Source organism: Mobula hypostoma, chromosome 6 (genome assembly GCF_963921235.1).
Source record: "Mobula hypostoma chromosome 6, sMobHyp1.1, whole genome shotgun sequence".
NCBI lineage: Eukaryota > Metazoa > Chordata > Chondrichthyes > Myliobatiformes > Myliobatidae > Mobula > Mobula hypostoma.
Genome location: NC_086102.1, coordinates 183030743 through 183051932, shown reverse-complemented (window position 1 = coordinate 183051932; position 21190 = coordinate 183030743). Strand labels below are relative to the sequence as shown.

Genomic DNA, 21190 nt, shown 5'->3' with positions numbered 1-21190 from the left:
ACAAAAAGTTGTTTTACCTAAATATCAGAAAATGTTAATTGCAACATTGTTTTTCTTTTGTAGCCACTCGGCCTCCAGGAATGTGTCACCAAAATGAATTTCAGTGCCAAGGTGATGGTTCTTGCATACCATCAAATTGGGAATGTGATGGCCATGCAGACTGTATTGAAGGATCAGATGAACATCTCAGCTGTTTACCGAAGAACTGCTCTGCAAACTATTTTCTATGTGACAATGGAAACTGTGTCTCCATGACTTGGCTTTGTGATGGTGATAACGACTGCAGGGATATGAGTGATGAAAGGAACTGCCCAACACAACCATTTCAATGTGGCAGCGACCAGTGGCAGTGCCCAGGACTCAGCGTCTGTCTAAATTTGGATAAGATTTGTGACCACACTCCTGACTGCCCAAATGGTGCAGATGAATCTCCATTCTGCAGTAAGTAAAGCACTTTTAATTATTTTCATATTTTGTATAATGAACTTGGGACCCAGCACTGTACTTAGAGTCAAACAACAGGAATTCTGCAGATGCTGGAAATTCAAGCAACACACATCAAAGTTGCTGGTGAACGCAGCAGGCCAAGCAGCATCTGTAGGAAGAGGTGCAGTCGACATTTCAGGCCGAGACCCTTCGTCAGGACTAACTGAAGGAAGAGTGAGTAAGGGATTTGAAAGTGGGAGGGGGAGATCCAAAATGATAGGAGAAGACAGGAGGGGGAGGGATAGAGCCAAGAGCTGGACAGGTGATTGGCAAAAGGGGATACGAGAGGATCATGGGACAGGAGGTCCGGGAAGAAAGACAAGGCGGGTGGGAGACCCAGAGGATGGGCAAGAAGTATATTCAGAGGGACAGAGGGAGAAAAAGGAGAGTGAGAGAAAGAATGTGTGCATAAAAATGAGTAACAGATGGGGTACGAGGGGGAGGTGGGGCATTAGCGGAAGTTAGAGAAGTCGATGTTCATGCCATCAGGTTGGAGGCTACCCAGACGGAATATAAGGTGTTGTTCCTCCAACCTGAGTGTGGCTTCATCTTTACAGTAGAGGAGGCCGTGGATAGACATGTCAGAATGGGAATGGGATGTGGAATTAAAATGTGTGGCCACTGGGAGATCCTGCTTTCTCTGGCGGACAGAGCGTAGATGTTCAGCAAAGCGGTCTCCCAGTCTGCGTCGGGTCTCGCCAATATATAAAAGGCCACATCGGGAGCACCAGACGCAGTATATCTCCCCAGTCGACTCACAGGTGAAGTGTTGCCTCACCTGGAAGGACTGTTTGGGGCCCTGAATGGTGGTAAGGGAGGAACTGTAAGGGCATGTGTAGCACTTGTTCTGCTTACACGGATAAGTGCCAGGAGGGAGATCAGTGGGGAGGGATGGGGAGGACGAATGGACAAGGGAGTTATGTAGGGAGCGATCCCTGCGGAATGCAGAGAGGGGGGGGAGGGAAAGATGTGCTTAGTGGTGGGATCCCGTTGGAGGTGGCAGAAGTTACGGAGAGTCGACTGGGATGATATACTGCGTCCGGTGCTCCCGATGTGGCCTTTTATATATTGGCGAGACCCGACGCAGACTGGGAGACCGCTTTGCTGAACATCTACGCTCTGTCCGCCAGAGAAAGCAGGATCTCCCAGTGGCCACACATTTTAATTCCACATCCCATTCCCATTCTGACATGTCTATCCACGGCCTCCTCTACTGTAAAGATGAAGCCACACTCAGGTTGGAGGAACAACACCTTATATTCCGTCTGGGTAGCCTCCAACCTCATGGCATGAACATCGACTTCTCTAACTTCCGTTAAGGCCCCACCTCCCCCTCGTACCCCATCTGTTACTCATCTTTATGCACACATTCTTTCTCTCACTCTCCTTTTTCTCCCTCTGTCCCTCTGAATATACCTCTTGCCTATCCTCTGGGTCCCCCCCCCCCCGTCTTTCTTCCCGGACCTCCTGTCCCATGATCCTCTCGTATCCCCTTTTGCCAATCACCTGTCCAGCTCTTGGCTCTATCCCTCCCCCTCCTGTCTTCTCCTATCATTTTGGACCTCCCCCTCCCCCTCCCACTTTCAAATCTCTTACTAACTTTTCCTTCAGTTGGTCCTGACGAAGGGTCTCGGCCCGAAACGTCGACTGTACCTCTTCCTAGAGATGCTGCCTGGCCTGCTGCGTTTACCAGCAACTTTGATGTGTTTCACTACATATGTGTTACGTAAACGGCAGCAATGAATATCAATCGAGACAGGTTATATAAAAACAACCAAACATTTATTAAACACGGATAAACGATAAGGAAAAAAAAAACAAACGAAAACTTTAACTGGAAGTTAACAGATATGCAGCTGTTCAGCACCTCGTCACTCGGCTCTGGTTCTTAAAGGATTAAATGCGAAAACAGTTCTTAAAGCGATGAAGTCAAATATAGTTCTTAAAGCGATAACTTCGGAAGTCCAACAGATTTACACATTCAATTGGGAGAGACTTCTGTGGAGAAGGATTTCTTCACAGACGCAACTTTACTGCTGTTTCTGTCCACAGGACTCACGATGCCGAAAATAAACAGTTTAAATCAACTGACTTTAAATGCCTTTAGAGAGAGAGAGCACCTTTTTGCATGAACTCCTTGCTCTTTTTAGCAAGAGTTATCTCGATGCAGGTAGCTACTCCTCCAACGAATACTCAATCAGGTCGGTCCTTTATTAAACTGTCAAAAGATGCAGACTCCTCTCGATCCTTTGATCCTGTAACTTTTATAAGTTCTTCACTTTCCCTTCTAATGTTGGAATTGAGTAAATCAACACATCTAGCAAAAATTTCCAGTCCAAATAATATGGTATTTTGCAACAGAACACACACTTCGTTTTAAAAATGAAATTGCGTCACCAAAAACAAACACGCAACAGAACCAGAGATACAGCACGTTCTACCCGGAAATCTACAAGCTAAAAAAAAACCCTGCTTCACCTGGGTCGACCCTTATATAGTCACGGGGCACATGTCATCACGTGACCTCACATCGGCAGGAAAATCACATCAGGTGACCTCCAAAAGACCATTACATCATTCTCACAAAAAAAAAAGATCTCCTTGAGCATGTAACATATGCTAGTGATATTAAACCTGATTCTGCTTTCATAAGCTTGCCTTTGAGAGAGGTTACTATCCATGAATTCAGTAACAAGTTAAAAGTTAACTCCAGGAACTTGTTTTGTAGTCTTGTCATACAAAACAGTTGATTCAAATGCTATGAAGAAATATGGGAGTGTTAAAATAAAGGTTTAAGGTGCTGCTCTGAAATTACTTCTGCTTTTGTTTCTGACAATATCTAGGTATGGAAAGCTGTGAGGAAGGCAATGCAGGATGCACACATGGATGTATTCAGGGGCCTTTTGGTGCAGAGTGCTCTTGTCCAAGTGGCTATCAGCTTACAAATGACTCGAAGACCTGTGAAGATATCGATGAGTGTAATCCACCGGGCAGTTGTAGTCAGATATGTTACAATGAAAGAGGTTCTTTCAGATGCACCTGTGATGAAGGTTATGCTTTACAAGCTGATCAAAAGACCTGTAAAGTTTCAGGTAAAGTTAGTTTAATTTTTCTGTGTTCAGCTGAAATGAATTTTATCAGACCAATAACTGTATTGCTGTAATTTATTCCCATGTAATCCACGGAATTTATTCGCATGGTTCCTGAAACTGTTAGTAAAGGAATAGTTTCACGTGACGTAGAAAAAATGAACAAGGTGTGAATATATCTATGGAAACCAAGAAAATAGTTTTTTCCCCGTAGGATCTAACTAGCTATCTATTTATCTAAGTGGATTTCTATATTTATATATATCTGGATACCTATCTATCTACCTTGATTGATGGATTGAGATACAGCACGGGCTAGACCCTTCCGGCCCTTCGAGCCGCACTGCCCAGTAATCTCCTGATTTAATCACGGGACAATTTACAATGACCAATTAACCTACCAGCCAGTAGGTCTTTGGACTGTGCGAGGAAGCTGGAGCACCCAGCGGAAACCCACATGGTCACGGGGAGGACGTATAAACTCCTTACAGGCGGTGGTGGGAACTGAATTCGGGTCACCTGTACTGTAAAATGTAAAATGTTGTGCTAATCACTTTGCTACCATGCCACCTGGTAATCATAATCATCGTAATATGTCTTTGCCATGAATACAAAGCTTCAATGTTGGACCAGTTATTAAGTATGTAATAATAGACAAGCACTTTTACGAACTGAAAAGCCATCTAGTTCCGAGCTAACCTGCTCATTTCTACATAGTGGCCATTAGTGAACTCTTGTGGTAATGCTTCCTCTATTTAGATCATGTTATTGGAATGTAATTTTCTATCCACAATTATTGCCTATTTGTCTACCAACTGGCCTGTGGTAATCCATTACGAATGGATGATCTTTTCCTTCTATCACTACCAAACCAAACTAATATGTTCAATTGGGGCAGAAGATTTTACAAAACTTTATTATTCAGTTTGTCTGCTATCAACACTTTCCTGCTTATCGATCCTTTAAGCCAGGACGCCTATCATGGACCCCTACTGTTAGCCGAGGGGTCCCTGCACCCCAGGTTGAGAACCCCTGCTTTAAACTAAGGAGAAAAGATTGCACAATCTGTTTTATAAAGAAGCTTTTTATCTACACTTTCAGTCTCCAGTTTACAATCTATATAATCTCTTTCTTTCCACTGCGAATAATACTTTCTCTGTATAGTATGGCCCGCATTATTCTTATACCCTATTAATTTCCATAGATGCTGTCTGACCTGCTGTTTCTCCAGCATTTTTGTATGTGTTGCTCTCAATTCTCTGCATCTGCAGAATCTCTTCTGTTTTTTTTTTACTGCTTGTTAATATCAGAATATACAGGAAATTGTAGAGTTCAGAACTGAATTTCAACAAAATTTTAAATTGGAGTAATAATATTTAGGTCAGGAAATCTGCAAGTAAGTTATCTCTCTGAAATGTTGTTGCACACTCTTCTACTACCCTTGCCATTATTCATGGGGTTGATGAGAAGTCCTATATGCAACAGCACCAGTTAGATAACCAGCTGATAGTATTGGGAAGGTAGAAATAGCCTGAAGAATTGCAGGTTTTCAGTCACTTGCCATTCGCTCCTTTGAATGTGACATTTATTGCTTTGAAAGCAGAAATGCTATTGTAATCCACACCTAACTTAGGTAGCTCATACCAGAATTGACACAACTATGTACTGAGTACTTCTAGTTTTACTGGAATGACGTCATCGGCATTCGCATATCTGGATTATAATTGAGGTATGTAATTCCAACAGGGTGTTTTTAGACTGCTCAGTTCTGAGCTCAGATTAGATCAAGAACTTCCAACCTGGCATCCATGCACCCCTCAGTTAATGGTAACATCCCATGGCATAAAAAAGGTTGGGAGCCCTTGACTGAGATCCATCACAATGTAATGTGGCACCTTGACAGAAAGGTACAGCTATCCTGCAGCCTGGGTTAGCCCATATGCCTACTTATCTTTTAGGATAAATGATATCGTGTGAACTGGTATGATTCCCATATTCCAGTTATCTTAGCAATGCATTTTTTCATCGTCTTTCTAATTGATTTTTTCCTCAATATTAAGCCCTTTTTTTGGTATATATTCTACTCTTGACCCGGCTGGTGGCGTAGTCGCATCGGAGCTGGACTTCGGGACGAAAGGTCCTGAGTTCAAATCCAGCCAGCTCCCCTGCATGTCAAGACTCAGCATCAGGGAAGGCACCGAGTACCTTAAATCCCTGCAATAAAACCACTTGAAAACCGTTTGCCAATTGTGGAACGAACACAGAACTCCAAGCAGTTTACCTATGTGCACTATCGAGTGTCACCCAAGGCAGAGTCTGCAGTTCTGACAAAGGACACTTCAACTATTTTGAAATCAATAGAATTAGATTAGAAGCGTGTCATCCTCAACTCCATTGGGTTGCCTAAGATGTAAATGTAAATTGCTAAGACATAATTAGTAAGTTTTTAATGAATTTCTTAGTAAATTCTTGTTGCTTTGAAATCAATACAATTAACATGCTGATTTTCTATCTAGATTCAACACATGTTCAGTTAATGGTGGCAAGTCGCGGTCATCTGGTTTCTGAAACCATCAATGTACGGCCACCTACCATTCAAAGTGTGATCCGTGACGGGAGGAATATCGTTGCAATTGATTTTGATTCTAAGACTGATCGGATTTATTGGTCAGACGTAACTGAGGACAAGGTTTGGAGTGCTTTTCAAAATGGAACAGATCGAAAAATTGTAAGTATATTTCTGTTCTCTGGTAGAACAATGTGATTTCAAACAAGTTGCTTACTTTATCCATTATGGTGGATTCTAACATGATAATACAGATAATGGGCATAGATGGCCAACTATTGTAACATGTTTGATTTTAAGTATAAAGTAGCCCAGCATAGGTTACATGAGCTGTTTCTGTGAAAGGTCTGCAGGAAACACAGCCCTTTTGTACATGAGACTCAAAACATAGTTCACAGTGCCGCTTAAATACAAATTTTACTCAAAGGTCTTGTCTCCTGTCGTAGGAAGGGGTGAGTTTGGGATGGGATTAAGGCATACAGTTGGCGTATAATCTGCAGATGCTTCAGGTAAATGGATGTAAGACCAAAAGATCATAAGATATATGAGCAGAATTATGGCCCATTGAGTCTGCTCCACCATTCCATCATGGCTAATTTATTATCCCGCTTAACCCCATTCTCCTGCCTTCTACCTGTAACCTTTGATGCCCTTGCAAGTCAAGAATCCATCAATCTCTACTTTAAATATATTCAGTGATTGGCCTCCACAGTCTCCTGTGACAATGAATTCCACAGATTCACTACCCTCTGGCTGAACAAATTCCTTCTCGTCTCCATTCTGAAAGGACCTACCTCTTTCTGAGGTAGTGTCCTCTGGTCTTAGACTCCTCCACCATAGGAAACATCCTCTCCACGTCCACTCTATCGAGGCCTTTCACCATTCGATGGGTTTCAATGAGGACACCCCTCATTCTTCTAAATATTGAGTGTGCCTGAGGAAGTGAAGCGTGAGTGGAGGAATGAACATTGTGGAAGAGTATTCGAAACATCCAAGGCATTAGACTTGCCTGCAGGGCCTCAGCTAACCTTGAGCTTTGCTTAAAGAATCCCAATGCAGAAGTCAACCCCTTGGGTAAGACCAGTAGTAAGTAAGTAGTGCAGATGTTTACACATGAATCTTCATTGCACTCTTTTTCATGTAGATGCCTGTGTCCTCCACAAGGTAGCTTTGTGGCGTAGTGGTTGACACAATGCTTTACAATGCCAGTGACCTGGATTCAATTCCTGCTTTTGTCTGTAAGGAATTTATAGGTTCTCTCTTTGACCTCATGGGTTTCCATTGGGTGCTCCAGTTTCCTCCACAGTCCAAGGATGTACCGGTGGGTAGGTTAACTGGTCATTGTAAGTTGTCCTATGATCAGGCTAATATAAGATCAGGGGATTGCTGGGCAGTGCGGCTCGAAGGGCCAGGTGGACCTATTTCACACTGCATCTCAAAAAAAATCCTACACATGGAAGTATTATATCCATCTTATGGAACCTTTCTATTGGTATGCTAAGTTCCTAATGGCATTTAGAAAATAGGACTTTCAATGAAATTTTATCATCAGATGCATAAAACCATTGCAATAGAAATGTTCTGCAATAATTGTTTTTGGACAGAAAACTTGTCATTTAATTCATACTGCTTCTGAAACTAAAATTCACAACAACTCAAGAATCCATGATTATCCTTCACCTCTAAAGTGTTCAGAAATGATTCTGGGAATTATGCTTTTAACAGTAAAAACAAATATGGGTTAGAAGTGTGACTTTGATCACTGGTACTAAATAATTACCATGGTGTTGACCACCACTGTACTCCTTTCTTGGTATTCAGTGCCAACCATGGAACCAAACATTCAGAAGGGACTACCATGGATGTGTGATACAAAATGGTCTGTTTAATGCCATATTTCATTATATTCAAAATTATGGCCTACAACTTTCTCAGGACTTGCGGAAGTGCATTGATAGGTCATTGAGTGGCGTACCAACATTTTTTTTTTGCAGCTGTTTTTGGCTAAGTAAAATTTGAAAGGACCCAAGGTCCAAGATATTTGATCACTGGTTAGGGGAGTGCTCAACAGATAAATGAGGATGGCATTTGGCAATTGCTGGGTGACAAAAGGGTTGGTGAATTGGATGATCAGTGGTACTAGAGAGGGGTCAAATTTGGTACTGAGCTTGTGTGGGAGTGGGAGTCAGTGTTTTCAAGGAGAACTGCTAAGTAAATAACTCAAAGGTAAGTTGATAGAACTGTTATATATCTGGTACCCAGCTGGCATCACTTCTGGTGCAACCCTTACGTTGATATCTGTAAAGACATAAAGACCAAGGTCGCAGATATATATAAGATCATGCACAGCCTCTCCATGACCTACTGAATAAGCAGCGGTGCACCCTTTCAAACAGGCTCATTCAGCTCCGCTGTCACAAGGATCGTTACAGATAATCTTTCCTACCAAATGCAGTAAGCATATACAACAGTTCATCTCTGAGCGACAGGAGAACACACATCATAGTACAATAGTGTCTCTTTTATTATTTTGTACATTGTTATTGCACAGTATTGCCCATTCTTGCACATTGGTAAATTATTATTGTATATATTATTCAGTACTTTTTTGTTATTATATTTATTATTGCTATTTATTATTATTGCTAAGTGTGCTTTTAAAAGTTGGTGCTGTAATGAAATAATTTCCCCTTCGGGATTAATCAAGCATTTATTATCATTTCCACACAGGCTTCATTACTGATTTGAAAGCCTGCATGCGAGGTCTGTAACGTGCACAAGGCCATACAATACAAATCAAAATCCAGGAAGGATTTCACATTTGATGTTAGGAAGAATGTGAAATGAGGATTCTGGACTTCACAAATCATGCACAAATCCCTGATTTTCATTTACAGTTCATATTTCATAGAAATTGGAATGTACTGTATACACATAAAAGTGATATTATATGGTTTAATTTCTATTTTTTTTCTATGAGGCTTCATCACAAATGTTTCAATCTCTTTGCCAACAGATATTTGATAGTGGAGTGACTGTCACTGAAAATATAGCTGTGGACTGGATTGGTCGCAATCTATATTGGGTGGACTACATTCTTCAAACAATTGAAGTATCAAAACTGGATGGCAGCCACAGAACTGTGTTAGTCAGTGATAATATAACAAATCCAAGAGGTCTGGTGTTGGATCCTAGAAATGAGTAAGACAAAATTTAAATTCAATGTGTTTTTAAAATTTGCATGAACTGTATGTTGGGGTGGAAGGGCTATTTATTGAAAAATATTCTGCAGCTCTTGTTTTAATGTCAGTCCTGTGACAATGTCTTTCAAATTACAAACTTCAAAATTCAAAGTACATGTATGTCACAATATACAACCCTGGTATCTAATTTCTTGTGGGCATACTCAATAAATCTATAGGATAATAACTATAACAGAATCAATGAAAGACCACCCAGCTAGGGTGTTCAACCAGAATGCAGAAGACAACAAATTGTGCAAATAGAAAAAGAAGTAGGACTACTCTTGACAAATTTTTCTCAGAAGTGGTTTGCCATTGCCACCTTCTGGGCGGTGTATTTACGAGACTGGTAACCACAGCCATTATCAATACTCTTCAGAGATTGCCTGGTGTCAGTGATCGCATAACCAGGACTGGACTTGTGGTATGCACTAGCTGCTCATATGACCATCCACAACCTGTTTCCATATTCACGTCACCATGATCGGGGTGGGGGGGGGGGCGCGTGCGGTGATGGCTAAGCAAGTGCTATTCCTTGCCCAAGGGTGACTTGCAGGCTAATGGAGGGAAGGAGCACCTTACATCTCCTTTGGTAGAGATGTATCTCCATCCCACCACCCACAATAGCTACCAAAACCACCAAAAAATATGTAGCTGCATGTACTTTATCTGTTACTCTGTTTTCTTTTTCCATTGCTTTTCGCTTTCCACTACTTTGTGTTTGGAGACATCTGTTTTTAGCTGTATCTCAGTAAATGTGACAATAACTAATCAATTAACAATTTAATAATAATAACGTATAAGAATAGGGTGGTACAGTAGCATGGTTAGCAGAATGCTTCACATTTCATGTGATCCAGGTTCAATTCCCACTACTCCCTGTCAGGAGTTTGTACGTTCTCCCCGTGACCAATACCACCATGTGTTTCCTCCAGATGCTCCAGTTTGCTCCCACATTTCAAAGGTGTACCAGTTGGCAGTTTAATTGGTCATTATAAATTGTCCTGTGATTAGGCTAGGGTCAAATAGGTGAGTTGCTGGGCAGTGTGACTCAAAGGGCCATAAAGCCGTATTCCAAGCTGTATCTCAAATAAGTAAATAGATAAATAACTTTAAAACAATTTTATTGGCTCGATCTGTTCTGGGCCCTTCTTCGGGGCATTACTTAGACTCTACTTGGTATTTGTGCTCCTTATGCAATAGGTACTGGAGAAATACCAGTGTACTAAATATACTCTAAAGCTTTTAAGATTGTTTAATCTATACTAACATTTACCAGCAACCTGGGTGTTAAGTTTTAATTATTTCAGTTCAAACTTTTACACTGAATCTTGTGGATTCATGTGTCTCAACCAAGTGACGTCAGTCGGTCCTTAGCTTGATCGTATTTCATTACACTGTGGAAATGAGTGATAAGGAGGAAAAACAAACATATGGTCAATTGCTCATTTGAAACTATTTCCCAAGAGTTAAATATTGATTGTTTAACTTGTGATCCATTTTCCCTATTCTGTGAAATAAACAAAGTTGCTAAGCATCGAAAAGCCGTCATGATAACTGCTATTGGAATCCACTGTTTTTAAAACATGTTTTATAATATATTGGATGAATTGATATGACTAAAGTCATAGTTTAATCATAATATATACTTTTTAACAAACTTAAGCATTTTTCACAGTACGTAGTGGTTCTTCCCCACTTATGAGCAGGAAGAGGTAGAGCAGTTATATAACCATATAACCATATAACAAATACAGTATGGAAAAGGGCCATCTCGGCCCTTCCAGTTCGTGCCGAACTCTTACCCTATCCTAGTCCCACCGACCTGCACTCAGCCCATAACCCTCCATTCCTTTCCTGTCCATATATCTATCCAATTTAACTTTAAACGACAACATAGAACCTGCCTCAACCACTTCTGCTGGAAGCTCATTCCACACAGCTACCACTCTCTAAGTAAAGAAGTTCCCCCTCATGTTACCCCTAAACTTTTGTCCTCTAATTCTCAACCCATGTCCTCTTGTTTGAATCTTCCCCACTCTCAATGGAAAAAGTCTAAACACATCAACTCTATCAATCCCCCTCATAATTTTAAACACCTCTATCAAGTCCCCCCTCAGCCTTCTATGCTCCAAAGAATAAAGACCTAACTTGTTCAACCTTTCTCTGTAACTTAGGAGATGAAACCCGGGCAACATTTTAGTAAACCTTCTCTGTACTCAATTTTATTGACATCTTTCCTATAATTCGGTGACCAGAACTGTACACAATACTCCAGATTTGGCCTTATCAATGTCTTATACAAATTCAGCATTACATCCCAACTCCTATACTCAATGCTCTGATCAATAAAGGCCAGCAAACCAAAAGCTTTCTTCACCACCCTGTCCACATGAGGTTCCATATTCAGGGAACTATGCACCATTATTCCTAGATTCCTCTGTTCTAAATCATTCTTTAATGCCCTACCATTTACCATGTATGTCCTATTTTGATTAGTTCTACCAAATTGTAGCACCTCACATTTTTCAGCATTAAACTCCATCTGCCATCTTTCAGCCCACTCTTCTAACTGGCCTAAATCTCTCTGCAAGTTTTGAAAACCTACCTCATCATCCAGAACACCACCTATCTTAGTATCATCTGCATACTTACTAATCCAATTTACCACCCCATCATCCAGATCATTAATATATATTACAAACAACATTGGACCCAGTACAGATCCCTGAGGCACACCGCTACACACCGTTCTCCAATCTGACACACAGTTATCCACCACTACTCTCTGGCGTCTCCCGTCTAGCCACTGCTGAATCCACTTTACTACTTCCATATTAATGCCTAACGATTGAACCTTCCTAACTAACCTTCCATGTGGAACCTTGTCAAAGGCCTTACTGATGTCCATATAGACAACATCCACCATTTTACCCTCGTCAACTTTCTTAGTAACCTCATCAAAAAATTCAGTAAGATTTGTCAAACATGACCTTCCACGCACAAATCCATGTTGACTGTTCCTAATTAGACCCTGTCTATCCAGAAAATTATATATACCATCTCTAAGAATACTCTCCATCAATTGACCCACCACTGATGTCAAACTCACAGGCCGATAATTGCCAGGTTTACTCTTAGAACCCTTTTTAAACAATGGAACCACATGACCAATACGCCAATCTTCCGGCACCATTCCCGTTTCTAATGACATTTGAAATATTTCTGTCAGAGCCCCTGCTATTTCTATACTAACTTCCCTCAAAGTCCTAGGGAATATCTTGTCCAGACCCGGAGACTTATCCACTTTTATGTTCCTTAAAAGTGCCAGTACTTCCTCTTTTTTAATTGTCATACTTTCCATAACTACCCTACTTGTTTCCTTTACCTTAAACAATTCAATATCCTTCTCCTTAGTGAATACCGAAATAAAGAAATTGTTCAAAATCTCCCCCATCTCTCTTGGCTCCGCACACATCCGTCCACTCTGATTCTCCAAGGGACCAATTTTATCCCTCACTATCCTTTTGCCACTAACATAACTGTAGAAACCCTTTGGATTTATTTTCACCTTACTTACCAAAGCAGCCTCGTATCTTCTTTTAGCTTTTCTAATTTCTTTCTTAAGGTTCTTTTTACATTCTTTATATTCCTCGAGTACCTCATTAACTCGAAGCTGCCTATATTTATTAAAGATCACTCTCTTTTTCTGAACCAAGTTTCTAATATCTCTTGAAAACTATGGCTCTCTCAAACTTTTAACCTTTCCTTTCAACCTAACAGGAACATAAGGATTCTCAAAATTTCTCCTTTAAGTGACCTCCATTTCTCTGTTACATCCTTCCCATAAAACAAATTTTCTTAATCCACTCCTTCTAAATCCTTTCACATCTCCTCAAAGTTAGCCTTTCTCCAATCAAAAATCTCAATCCTAGGTCCAGTCCTATCCTTCTCCATAATTACACTGAAACTAATTGTGTTGTGATCACTGGATCCGAAGTGCTCCCCAACAAATACCTCGGTCACCTGCCCTGTCTCATTCCCTAAAAGGAGATCCAACACTGCCCCTTCTCTAGTTGGTACCTCTATGTATTGCTTCTAAAAACTATCCTGCACACATTTTACAAACTCCAAACCATCCAGCCCTTTTACAGAATGGGCTTCCCAGTCTTATTTTGGAAAATTAAAATCTCCTACAATCACAACCTTGTGCTTACTACAAATATCTGCTATCTCCTTACAAATTTGTTCCTCCAGTTCTCGGTCCCCATTAGGTGGTCCATAATACACCCCTTTAAGCGTCACAACACCTTTCCTATTCCTCAATTCCACTCAAATAGCCTCCCTAGACGAGTCCACTAATCTATCCTGCCAGAGCACCGCTGTTATATAATCTCTGACAAGCAATGCAACACCTCCCCCTCTTGCCCCTCCTATTGTATTACACCTGAAGCAACAAAATCCTGGAATATTTAGTTGCCACTCACACCCCTCCTGCAACCACGTTTCACTAATAGCTACAACATCATATTTCCTGGTATCAATCCATGGTCTAAACTCATCCACCTTTCTTACAATGCTCCTAGCATTAAAATAGATACATTTAAGATACTCGCCACCTCCCACTCTCTGTTTATCCTTAAATGAGCAAACAAATTTGTTATCTTCTTCTTCTTTTTCCCCTACATCAACCTCTCCTCTCCTAGTCTCCTTAATTTGATTCCCTCCCCGCAACCATTCTAGTTTAAAGTCACCTCAGTAGCCCTCGCAAATCTCCCCACCAGGATATTGGTCCCCCTATGATTAAAGTGCAACCCATCCCCTCTGTATGGGTCACACCTGTGCCAATAGTGGTCCTAATGATCCAAAAACCCGTATCCCTGCCCCCGCTCCAATCCCTCAGCCATGCATTTATCCTGCATCTCATTGCATTCCTACTCCCACTGTCGCGTAGCACAGGCAGTAATCCTGAGATTACTACCTTTGTCGTTCTTTTTCTCAACTCCCTTCCTAACTCCCTGTATTCTTCTTTCAGGACTTCTCCTCTTTTCCACCCTATGTCATTGGTACCTATATGTACCACGGCCTCTGGCTCCTCTCCCTTCCACTTCAAGATTTCTTGGACGCGATCAGAAACATCACGGACCCTGGCACCAGGGAGGCAAACTACCATTCGGGTCTCCTGACTTCGTCAACAGAATCGTCTATCTGACCCCCTAACTATTGAGTCCCCTATTATTACTATTGCCCTCCTCTTCCGTTCCCTATCCTTCTTAGCTACAGGGCCGGACTCTGTGCCGGAGGCACGACCGCTGTTGCTTCCCCCAGGTAAGCTGCGCCCCCCACCCCCCAACAGTACTCAAACAGGAGTACTTATTGTCAAGGGGCACAAGAGTTTAAATTTAAATTTAAAAAAAAAATTTAAAAAGGCTTCCTCCACACTCCCGCTCCAAATCTCAGTCTTCTTTCTCCGAATTAAACTCAAATCAGGATTTGAGTCCTTTTAAATCTTCCTCGTTTCCCTCCATGACGTCACATGCCTGCACAGTCCTGACTCTCTCGACGCTGATGAAAAAACCGAAAAATTTAAAAAAGGCTTCGTCCACACTCCCGCTCCGAATCTCAGTTTTCTTTCTCCCAGTTACATAACGGTTTATCACCTTCCTCATTTTTCATTGACTAAGTGTTAATACTTCTCCCACGTGATGTAATTCTGCAACTATTGATTGGTTTATTCTTATCTAAGGAATTTCTGTTGTCTGGACTATAAAGGGAACAGGATTATAAAGATTTTTCAGGGGTGCCAGCTTTTCTTTTCTTCTTCTTTTCATTGAATCTCTGTTTCTTCTCAGCTCCTCAATTAGTTTGCCTAGTACTTGTATGTTTGTTTAAACTTTAAAATAAAGGATCACTAAGAATTAAGAGTCCTTGTTCTTCTTGCCCCCGGATGAACCCTAAGGATCAGAAAATAACTGAGATCCAGCACTGTTGATGGTCCTGGAGAGTGCTGGAGAGATATTGTGATCTTTAATTGGTTTTATTAATTTGATTTTTACTTTGTAGTATCCACCTAATGTTCTGGACAGACTGGGGAAGAAATCCACGAATAGAAAAAGCCAGCATGGATGGCACATTGCGAACTGTTCTGATAAGCAACAAGATCTACTGGCCCAACGGTTTAAGTATTGATTATCCAACTAAACTACTTTACTTTGCTGATGCATATTTGGATTTTATTGAATACTGTGACTATGATGGAAATAACAGGAGACAAATTTTGGCAAGTGACTTAGTAAGTGAAATATTAGATCACCTGTTTATTTTAGGAAATAGCTGAATGCATTCTATAGAAAGTATGTATTTCAGATCATAACACTCTCTTTTGTAGATATTGAGACACCCACATGCCTTAACCATTTTTGAAGATTTTGTGTATTGGACTGATCGGCATTCCAACCGTGTTGTTGGAGTAAATAAGTGGCATGGAAGGAATCAGACTGTGATGATCAGTAATATTGTACAGCCCCTTGGAATTGCTGCCATTCATTCTGTAAGGCAACCTCCTGGTATGTCAAAAGTATTAATTCTTTCATTTGTTATGTGCCATGTTGTACGATGGATGCAGTCATGGTCTTTCCATAACCATAATTATTCTTGGCAAATTCTGCAGACGTGGTTTGCCATTGTCTTACTCTGGACATTATGTTTACAATATATGTGAGCTCCCCCTATCAATACTGTTCAGGGATTGTCTGCCTGGCGTCAGTGGTCATATAACTAGGACTTGCAGGACTTACTGCTCATATGACCATCCACCACCTGCTCCCATGGCTTCATGTGACCCTGATTGATGGGGGTGGGCTATGCAGGTGCTACACCTTGCCCAAGGGTGACCTGCAGGCTTGCGGACGGAAGGAGCTCTGCCACCCTAATATTTTACATACTTATTTGGGCCCTTAGCTTCCAGTGGAGGTAAGGCCAGCAATGACCTCTCGTCTCCATCGTCCTCTGAAGTCAGTGGTATGGTTGGAGTTCATCAATGTTTCTTCAAACCTTTGCATCCACTGTACAGGGGATTGGCCTATACAGCTTCACCAGAGCCCTGTTGGTCTTCCTTACCTATTTCCACCTCTCACGACAGAGATGTAGGATTCGACTTTGAGAGACCTAATAATATTAGTGCTTGTTTAATAACTGAAACATCAAACGGTAAATGCCACAATGTTTGTACTATTGATATTCAAAATTGGTAACACTTCAGGACTATGGAGCTTGTGAGCGTTTACTCAGCAAGTAAAGTTTAATGGTAAATTGAACTCATAGAAAATTCCCCTCCTCTTCTGGTTTTAAACTTGTACGGGGGAGCGAAGATATAATTGTTCAAAGTTATAGGGAAGTAGTCACCCCGAAGTTGCAGGAGGCGAGTCGCTGGGTGACTGTCAGGAGAAACGGAAATAGGCAGGAAGAGCAGAGCACCCCTGTGGCCATTCCCCTCAAAAACAAGTATACCGCTTTGGGTAGTTTTGTGGGGGATGACCTCGCGGCGACGAGGTTACAGGCTTTGTGCATGGGTCCGTGGTGCAGAAGGGAAAGTGAGAGAAGAAGGGAGTAGCAGTGATAGAGGACTCGATAGTGAGGGGAATAGACTGGAGATTCTGGGACACCCGGATGGTATGTTTCCTCCCAGGTACCAGGCTCAGAGATATCTGAGATTGCGTCCACAACATTTTAGAGAGGGGGGAGCAGCCAGATGTCTTGGTACATATTGGTACCAATGACATAGGAAGGACAAGCAATGAGGTCCTGAAAAGAGAATTTAGAAAGCTGGGTGGAAAGCTGAGAAGCAGGACCCCCCAGGTAGCAATTTCTGGAGTGCTGCCTGTGCTACGTGCCAGTGAGGGTAGGGACAGGATCATTCGGCAGATTAATGCATGGATGAGAAACTGGTGCAGGGGGCAGGGCTTCAGGTTCTTGGACAATTGGGATCTCTTCTGGGGGAGGTATGGCCTGTTTAAAAGTGACGGGTTGCACCTGAACACGAGGGGGACCAATATTCTCACTGGCAGGTTTGTTAGAGCTGTTGGGGAGGGTTTAAACTAATTTGGCAGGAGGCTGGGAATTGGAGTGAAGGGACTCAGGAAAGGATGGATGATAAAAAGGTAGAGATAGTGTGTAGTCAGATTGTCAGGAAGGGCAGGCAGGTGATGGGACTTAGTTGCAGCCAACAGGCTGAGTATCAAATTATTAGGGATGCAGAGTCAGAAAGGATAGCAAATATGGTACTTAAGGTGTTGTATCTAAATGCACATAGTATAAGAAATAAGGTGGATGATCTTGTTGCCATGTTGCAGATTGCCAGGTATAATGTTGTGGCCATCACTGAATCATGGCTGAAGGATGGTTGTAGTTGGGAGCTGAATGTCCAAAGTTACACATTGTATCAGAGGGATAGGAAGGTAGGCGGGGGTGGGGTGGGGTGGTGTGGCTCTACCTGTAAAGAATGGCATGAAATCAGTAGAAAGATGTGACATAGGATCGGAAGATGTTGAACCCTTGTGAGTTGAGTTAAGAAACTGCAAGGTTAAAAGGACGTTAATGGCAGTTTTATACAGTCCTCCCAACAGTGCCTGGGTGGTGGACCATAGGTTACAATAGGAAATAGAAAGGGCGAGTCAAAAGAGCATGTTATGGTAGTCATGGGAGATTTTAACATGCAGGCCGATTGGGAAAATCGGGTTGGTAATGGATCTCAAAAGGGTGAGTTTGTTCAATGCCTAAAAGATAGCTTTTTAGAGCAGTTTGTCATTGAGCCTACTAGGGGATCAGCTATACTGGATTAGGTGTTATGTAATGAACCGGAGGTGATTAGGGAGCTTAAGGTAAAAGAACCTTTAGGAACCAATGATCATTATATGATTGTGTTCAACTTGAAATTTGATAGGGGGAAAGTAAAGTCTGATGTAGCAGTATTTCAGTAGAGTAAGGGAAATTACAGTGGTATGAGAGAGGAATTGGCCAAAGTAAATTGGAAGGAGCTGCTGGCAGAGATGTCAGCAGAGCAGCAATGACGTGCGTTTCTGGGAAAAATGAGGAAGGTGCAGGACATGTGTATTCCAAAAATGAAGAAATACTCAAATGGTAAAATATTACAGCCATGGCTGACAAAGAAAGTCAAAGCTATTGGAAAAGCAGAAGAAAGGGCATACAACAAAGCAAAAATTAGTGGGAAGATAGAGGATTGGGAAGTTTTTAAAGACCTACAGAGAGCAACTAAAAAAAATCATTAGAAGGGAAAAGATGAAATACGAAAGCAAGCTAGCAAATAATATCAGAGTATATAGTAAAAGTTTTTTCAAGTATGTTAAAAATAAGAGAAATGAGAGTGGATATAGGACCACTAGAAAATGAGACAGGAAAAATAATAACGGGGGACAAGGAGATGGCTGATGAACTAAATGAGTATTTTTCGTCGGTCTTCACTGTAGAAGACACTAGCAGTATGCCTGATGTTGCAGTGTGTGAAGGAAGAGAAGTGGGTGCAGCTACTTTTACGAGAGAAAGTGCTCAAAAAGCTGAAAGACCTAAAGGTACATAAGTCACCCGGACCAGAGGAACTGCACCCTAGAGTTCTGAAAGAGTTAGTTTTAGAGGTTGTGGTGGAATTAGAAATGATCTTTCAAAAATGACTGGACTCTGGCATGGTGCCAGAGGACGGGAAAATTGCAAATGTTACTCCACTCTTTAAGAAAGGAGGAAGGCAGCATAAAGGAAATTATAGATGTTGTATATTTCGATTTTTAGAAGGCCTTGACAAGGTGCCACAGATGAGGCTGCTTACCAAGAGCGCATGGTATTACAGGAAAGTTACTGGCATGGTTAGAGCATTGGCTGATTGGTAGGAGGCAGCGAGTGGGAATAAAACGATGCTTTTCTGGTTGGCTGCCAGTGACTAGAGGTGTTTGCAGGGTTTGGTGTTGGGACCACTTCTTTTTATGCTGTATATAAATGATTTAGATGATGGAATAGATGGCTTTGTTGCCAAGTTTGCAGATGATACGAAGATTGGTGGAGGGGCAAGTAGTGTTGAGGAAACAGATAGGATGCAGAAGGACTTAGACAGATTAGGAGAATCGGCAAGAAGGTGGCAAATGAAATACAATGTTGGAAAATGCATAATCATGCATTTTGGTGGTAGAAATAAATGTGCGGACTATTTTCTAAACAAGGAGAAAATCCAGGAATCTAAGATGCAGAGGGACTTGGGAATCCTTGTGCAGAACACCCTGAAGGTTTACTTACAGGTTGAGTTGGTGGTGAGGAAGGCAAATGCCATGTTAGCATTCATTTCAAGAGGTCTAGAATACAAGAGCAAGGATGTGATGCTGAGGCTTTATAAGGCACTGGTGAGGCCTCACCTTGAGTGTTGTGAACAGTTTTGAGACCCTTATCTTAGAAAAGATGTGCTGGCATTGGAGAGGGTTCAGAGGAGGTTCACAAGCATGATTCCAGGAATGAAAGGGTTATCATAGGAGGAACGTTTGACGGCTCTGGGTTTCTACTTGCTGGAATTCAGAAGGATGAGGGGGGGATCTCATTGAAACCTTTTGAATGTTGAAAGGCCTAGACAGAGTAGATGTGGAAAGGATGTTTCCCATGGTGGGAGAGTTTAGGACAAGAGGGCACAGCCTCAGGATAGCCCCTTTCAAAACAGAGATGTAGATAACTTTCTTTAACCAAGGGGTGGTGAATTTGTGGAATTTGTTGGCACATGCAGCTGTGGAGGGCAGGTTGTTGGGTTTATTTAAAGCAGAGATTGAGAGGTTCTTGATTGGACATAGCATCAAAGGTTACGGGGATAGAAAAAAAGATGATTGAATGATGGAGCAGACTCAGTGGACCAGTTGGCCTAATTCTGCTCCTGTGTCTTATGGTCTTTTGGTCTAAACTGTATTTGCTTACTATTTCCATAATAGGAAAACAATATGGAAATATCTTCTGCCTGGATTACATTCAAGCTTACAGCAACGATATTGTACCCATCATCAGTCACTTTATGATGCAAATATTTTCTAGTTCTGAATTCTGTATTAAACTAAAATGTCTTAAAGTTCTTCCAGTCATTTTTGTACACTATTTTGCTTAACAAGTCTTGCTGACAATAGTGATTTCTGTGTAATTATGGATATTTGTATATTTTATGTTGTAGCCTGGAATCCATGTCTCTCAAACCCCTGCAGCCATTTGTGCCTCCTGTCTGCATCACCACCTAAATGGTATTCATGTGTCTGCCCTTCGGGCTGGAAACTGATGTCCGATATGGAGCATTGTAGTAAAGGTGCGATAATGTCACTCGTTACCTCTCGTCATAAAATGCTCTCCTTTAGTAATGAATCCCTAGTTGTGCTGCAGAAATAATAATTCAAATTCTCAAGTTATAGTGACTCGTAGACGTGCATTACTGGGAGAAAAATATGTAACCAGAATCAGGTTTAATATCACGGGCATATGTCATGAAGTTTGTTAACATTGTGGCAGAAGTACAATGATAAATAGAAAAAAACTGAATTACAGTAAGTATCTATATGTTTATTAAGTAGTTAAATTAAGATGAGTAGTGCAAAAAACAGAAATTTTAAAAGTTTTATATAAAAATTCTATTTGAGATTATCAATGAACATGAAAGATTATGGTTAATGATCTCGTAAACACGAGGAATTCTGCAGATGCTGGAAATTCAAGCAACACACATTAAAGTTGCTGGTGAGCACAGCAGGCCAGGCAGCATCTCTAGGAAGAGGTACAATCGA

At 41.4% G+C, this 21190-nt stretch overlaps 1 protein-coding gene across 1 annotated transcript in view; it reads left to right on the top strand.

Moving 5' to 3' along the window:
* The window catches only part of lrp2a (low density lipoprotein receptor-related protein 2a), a 404078-nt gene that overhangs the window by 136760 nt on the left and 246128 nt on the right, over window positions 1–21190 (top strand). The window contains 7 exon segments of the mRNA XM_063052409.1: window positions 64–441; window positions 3330–3578; window positions 6092–6303; window positions 9158–9342; window positions 15447–15675; window positions 15772–15949; window positions 20590–20718. Coding sequence (XP_062908479.1) covers window positions 64–441; window positions 3330–3578; window positions 6092–6303; window positions 9158–9342; window positions 15447–15675; window positions 15772–15949; window positions 20590–20718 — 1560 coding nt within the window.